Below are 6,111 nucleotides of genomic sequence, written 5' to 3'. Positions count from 1 at the left end.
ATGAGGAGAGTGACAAAGATTTACTTCTTTTTTTTTTTTTTAATTAGAAGAAACATTGAACACGTGCACTATTTATTTTGTAATCGTTCTTATTTATTTAGTATGTCATCTTAAAGTCAGTTTAAAGCACTGAAACTAAATTTATATAAATTGTCAATAACTTGCTAGAACTTATTGAGTTGTAAGTGACCAAAATTCTTCATATTTCCACATTTGAACTAAAAAGGGATGTTAAGGAAATAAGATATTAGCTCATAATCCTTTTGCCCTCAGAAAGTTTGATATGTATCTACAAAGAAATATTTAGATTTCGTATGTCCACTTTGCATAGTTGGAAATACTACTAATAATAATAATGATAATTAATAATAAATCGCAGTACATGAATTTATCTTGTATATTATTTTATTTTTTACTGGATGTTTCCCTTAAAATCTGCTGCCCCTGTCCATGGTGCTGAACTCTCCAGAACCCACACACTGGCTGCACTTTTTATGTGACAAATTGTTAAGTACTAGTAACTTCCACCTCGGTGAAAATGAGTTTTTTTTTTTTTTTTTTTTTTTTTTTTAAATGTACTAATAACAACAGCACTTATATTGTCACTAACACGCTGTGTCCAGCCTTCGTGCGTACTTGGAAATAGCGTTCAGTGTTTGGCCTGAGTGTCTCGAGTCTTTACATCCGAAAATCATCTTCAAAATGTCCAACTTCACAATTTTGGACCATCAGTGTGGGGTGGTTTTAGGATTATGTTAGAGATTTTTCAGACTTCTTCTGTCTTGGGCTTCATCAAAATATTTTGGCATGGACAGACGAGTGAGGAGGACAAAGGGCGAGTCGATGGGAGTGCAGCTGATGGCTGCGTTGTGATTAAAGACGCCAAATTACGGCAATGAACAGCGTCGTAATTACATTCCTTAATCACATTCTGGAGGTCTAATTGCCTTAACGATGTGTTTCATTATGTGAAGCCAGGTATTACAGTCGACAGTTTTCACACACACTTGTTTTCGAATTAACATATTATTACACACCGTCATGGAAATCGTTCTAATAATCACAATGATCGCCAGAGTTCGTTTCTTTTTTCCTTCTTTCCGTCCGAGAAGCACAAACATCTTGTTTTTGCCTTGAGGCGAGATTCGCCCACCACGTCTGGCCTTTACTCCCAAGACTTGGCGTCACTTAGAGCTCAAGAGAAGAAAAGTTACCGCTTTTGATGGAGCAGAAAATGAACAATTCTTTCTCGGTGTCCCCCCGCTGACAGAGCACCCCAGAACCATGCGCTAATTTTATAATAAGCACTTAAAGTTTGTTTGACGATCAAGCCGATAAAATGTCAGATTCGTATTGGAAATGTTGTTTTCATCCAATCCAAAGTAAAAGTTTAAGGCAGTTTACTCTGATTCCACTGACGCTAAACTCCACACCAGATGAATAATCAGAAGTATTTCTGTTGTTCAAAATATTTTAATAAAGCTTTTCAACACTGAAATACATACAAATGGCCCCTCTTTGCTCATAGAATAACTAAGGTATCTACAGTAATCCACAGCTGGACCTGACAACGCGATTCATCTGAAGACCTCGATCATGTGTGAGAGGAAAAAAACGCAAAACGATGCAGCAACTATGAAAAAGGCTACAATGTGCAATGCAAGCAAAATATCCAATATAAATATCCAAATTAATAGATTACAAAAGACACATCGAAACACTTGATAAACCTTCACTCGGGTTTTCTAATTTTTTCTGGAATTTTATTATATCACAGTGCCCCCCAAAAAAGATTTGTTATAGGCGTGCGCAACTATTAACAAGTGTCTGAATTAGCACATAAATATCCGACTGATCAAACGACTTCACTGATCATCAATTTCATTCAACTTTTCCTTGTTCATGACATTCCACGTGCTCAATAGAGAAGTTCATGAAAACAGGCCTTGAACCAAACGGCAAATGTCTCTGAGGTGAATGAAGAAAGAGCGAAAAAAAAAAAAGTAAATAAATGAGAAAGCAGCACAAAGTGAGGTTGGACTAACGCTCCCGAAAGGTGTCCATCTATTCAAGTGAAAAAAAGGTCGCAGGTTGTCAGGTCACCCAAATCTCCAGAAGGGTCCATAACAGAGCAAGTGATCAACAAACTCACTCAACACTTGCAGCCACTCGGGCCTACTGTACTTGTGTTTGGTCTTCACTGCCATTCATACCAGCACTTTAAGGATGGTTTATATACACAATCAAGTATTGTTTGAACAAAAAAAAGCGCGTTTTGAATGCATTTAGTAAATATTATAAAAGTATTCATCGGCATTACTTCTTTGTCTCTAGCCTACTGACTTCAACAACAGTAGCCTCACAGGTTGCCCTCTCCAAAAGTGTTCTTAAAAGTGGTGCCTGTTGTCTAATGTGCTTCTTTGTGAGTCTTTGTCAGCCGCAGTTAAGGCTTGTCAGTGCACTGTTTGCAGAGGCTGGAGGTGGCGTTGTTGAACAGGGAACATTTGTCGGGGCAGGAGGACGCACCCACTCCGGGGGGGAAGGAATATCCAGGCGGCTGCTCGTACGCGCCCAGGCCGGGAGCTGCGAGGGCAGTGGTGGCCGGTATCGAGGCAGCAGAGATGGCCTGGCCCTGGTTGAGGTACGCCACTAGCCTCCGCATCTCCTCCAGTGCCTGCGCCTGCATGAGGATGTAGTTTTTCGCGAGCAGCAAAGTGGCGATTTTGGAGAGTTTCCGCACTGACGGGCTGTGCGCGTAAGGGATGACCGCTCTGAGCTCATCCAGCGCGTCGTTCAGATCGTGCATCCGTCGTCTTTCTCTGGCATTGATGTTTAGCCTCAGTATTTTCTGCTCTTTGGTTTTCTTACCTCCTTCTCCTTTCCCCGCGGACACCGTCCGCCCATCGGCCAGAAGGACCATGTCACACCTGCCGTCACTGTCATCGTCGGGACTCTGCTCTCCACCGCTGCTCTCCGCAACCAAGGCCCTGTTGGCGCTCTCACCGAACTTGACGCACAAAGATCCGGTCGGCAGACCCAGTGCCCCCCCTCTACCTCCCGCCAGTCCTCCCGGCTGAATCGGGTCTGGGTCGGGCTGGTCAAAGCAGCTGATCGGTGACTGGCGGTCTCTGGCTGGTAGTTCAGTGGCGGCCGACGACCTGAAAGGGTCCATCTTTTTAGTGGACACGGCGCTGAGAGTTTTGTGAAAAATGTCCCCCGCGCCGCCGTTCAAGTTCATCCTTCTGTCCATCGCCATGTGGATTCCGCGTTGTCGCAGGCAGCAGTCGCTTCTGGGAACTCTTGACGCTTCTCTACGAGTTTCTTCCTGTGTTTGTCCTACGACTTTAGTTGTGTGTCAGTAGTGAAGTTGCAGGCTGGCCCGACTTGTCAGCTGAGGTGTGGGGACGAGGAGGAGACTCGTGTAATAAGTGCTTCTCTCTCTCTCTCTCTCTCTCTCTCTCTCTCTCTCTCTCTCTCTCTCTCTCTCTCTCTCTCTCTTCACCTTCACCGGATCTCCACGATGATCCTCGTTACGCACGAGACGCCGGAGTCTTTTTACATCATTATCTCGAGGCGGGTTATTAAAAAGGATTCGCCTATTGGGAAAGAGACACCCTCTCCCCCTCTCACTCTCTACCCAATCAGGTTAACGTTTTAATTAATGTCATTTAAGCGACGACAAACAATACCGCGTGCGCTCTAGCTCTTCCTTTGATTGTGTGCGTGCGTGTGTGTATTTGTGTGTGTGTCTTTTTAGAAATCCCTCTGATCACAATTACAGTGACAGTTGAGTAATTTACTTGTGTGACATTCACTTCTGTGTGTTTCAAGAGAGAAGTTACTAATCAAAGTAACGTTCGCCTTTATTCAATCTCTTATTTGATATTGGAAGAGGGGATTAAGTGTCAGTCTGCACCATTCAATTCTTTTCACCACTTGTTCGTGTTTGCGGGGTTTCTTTCTGTTGGCACTATCTTGTTAGCTCCCATTTTACGTGCGATACCGACCCTTCACTCAAATTCAAAGAAGGACCAAGTTTGCTGCCTTTAAACTTGATAGGAGACTCTGCTGCAGCTGCGTTGACGGTATATTGTTGTGAGAAGCACAACCAGCAACTCCACAGGTTTTTAGTTTTGAGTCACATGTCCTCTAAAATGAACATGAATTTCTCTGGTTACTTGTGTGCACATCACAGTTTCAGTATCAGTTTTCCCATGACACGATCCTGCGCTTTCCAGGATATACTTGTGCTCATACTGCCATCTACTGGCCTATGTTGTGTAGTACACCAATCATGGACAGCCAAACGTTATTAGGATCAACAACGAGGCTTCATCCTGTTATCTTGCACCCCATGACCCCTTTGGCATGCCATCATCTCAAGGTCTCCATCACATTGAGTGTATCAATTACATCTATATCTTCCACTTTAAGTAATTAAGCAACCATGAACAATTTGACTATTTCTCCCAATAAAGGATAAAGATTCTCCAGAGTGTTGGAAGCAGAAATATAAAGATACCTTTACTCATCGTGAGGTGTGCCGCTCAGTTGTAAAGCCTTCCAGCCCGATGATTGATGCATCATGTGTAACCTCAGATTGGTCTTGAGACATCGCGTCTATAACAGAGAGCTTTCAGTACAAATTGCGAATTTGCAGACAGGCAGGGAGGGTCTAAAAAAAGTCATTTGAGTAGCGCATTAGATCACAAGTTCCTCGACATTGCGAAAGTACAACTTTAAATCACCGGGGAGCTCCTTAAAGGAATCATAAAAGGTCTGGGGATAAATTTGGCTCTGAAGAGGTTATAGCAACAGTGTCCGTGTGCAGCGGAGCTGTCCGTGGTGCTGATAGCGCTGCAGTTTGCACCTGAGCTACCTCCCATTCCAAAGAGGTCATACCTAAACTGCACAGGGATCTTCACGGTAGCGCAGGGAGCCCCACAGTACATCGTGATTCAGAGTGTCCAACTCACATTCATCCACACCTCAGAAAGTTCAGGCTTACACAAAAAGCTATTTCAGTAATTACTCTCCCCCAGAAGCCATTTGTAGATCCTAGCTGCAGTGCATTAAGGACAAAAATCTCCCTCCAATTCCAGCCTACCTTGACTAGTTACCATGGCGTGTGTGCTGCCCACATTAAATGTACCTTTAGCAGTGATAACAATTGACCCCCGCCAATTGAAACCCCCATCAATGTGATTTTTTCAGCCTCTGAGATGGTACCTTGGCAGCTACATATTAACTAGTGCGAATGGAGCTTTGTAGAAAAGTCAGCTGTGCCTCCTGCAGTATGTCAGCCAGTAAAGTTTGCCAGAGGAGAGAAGAGAGTTTCTGTTCAAAATCCACGCACTTCCTTTGATAACACGGAGACACAGAGAAACCGAGCCAAAGACAGGAGATCTGATAGATTTCAGCGTTAAAGCTACAGTGCCATTCTGTGAATCTCTTGTTAATTAACTCAGCGTAGACGTGTGAGCTGTTCTGTAACTTTTAATCAAACGTTCGTGTCTCCTGAAACAGCCAGAAGAACAAGTTTTCACTTAACTGAGAGGATGTTGACAAAATCTGGTCAGTTACAAAATGGTTCAATAAGGAAAATGAGATGTCGTTTCAGCTCCTGAGAGACAGACAAGTCCTTTCTACTGAAACTGAAAACAGATCAGTAACCTTAATTAAAAAAAAGTGCTTCGAATTAAATCCCAACTCCCACATGCGTGTCTAACAGTGGCATGTGTGTAGTATTCATCCTGTCACGTGGCAGGTGCTCTCCATCACTTATTTTCACATTAATGCTGCCCACCTACCTTTTGGCTTTCAGTCTTGTAATATTTGGATTGGAAAATGACTGATATTAATTCTTCTATTCTAGTCTTGACATGATATTTGCTGATTAAATGTCAAATCATACATTTTCTCCAAGAATTTTACAAACTGGTCATTAAAATGCTAAAAACTGTAACTGTGACGAAGTTTGGCTTTTCATGCCTCCGACAGCCGAGGCAGGAGGCAGTACGATGTCAGGTTGTCCATCCGTCTGTTTGTCTGTCTCGTTCTTGTGAATGTCTGAGGAATTTCTTCATTTTTGGCGCGAACGTTCACTTGGAC

At 43.2% G+C, this 6,111-nt stretch overlaps 1 protein-coding gene across 1 annotated transcript; it reads right to left on the bottom strand.

Moving 5' to 3' along the window:
* Positions 1–577: 577 nt before the first annotated feature.
* Positions 578–3,525, bottom strand: bhlhe22 (basic helix-loop-helix family, member e22). The gene has a single exon (XM_076721465.1). The coding sequence runs from the start codon at positions 3,254–3,256 to the stop codon at positions 2,444–2,446; it is 813 nt and encodes a 270-aa protein (XP_076577580.1). The 5' UTR covers positions 3,257–3,525; the 3' UTR covers positions 578–2,443.
* Positions 3,526–6,111: the final 2,586 nt, after the last annotated feature.

This window comes from Chaetodon auriga, chromosome 21, assembly GCF_051107435.1.
Source record: "Chaetodon auriga isolate fChaAug3 chromosome 21, fChaAug3.hap1, whole genome shotgun sequence".
NCBI lineage: Eukaryota > Metazoa > Chordata > Actinopteri > Chaetodontiformes > Chaetodontidae > Chaetodon > Chaetodon auriga.
The sequence above is the reverse complement of the archived record's forward strand: the minus strand, read 5'-3'. Positions and strand labels throughout refer to the sequence as shown.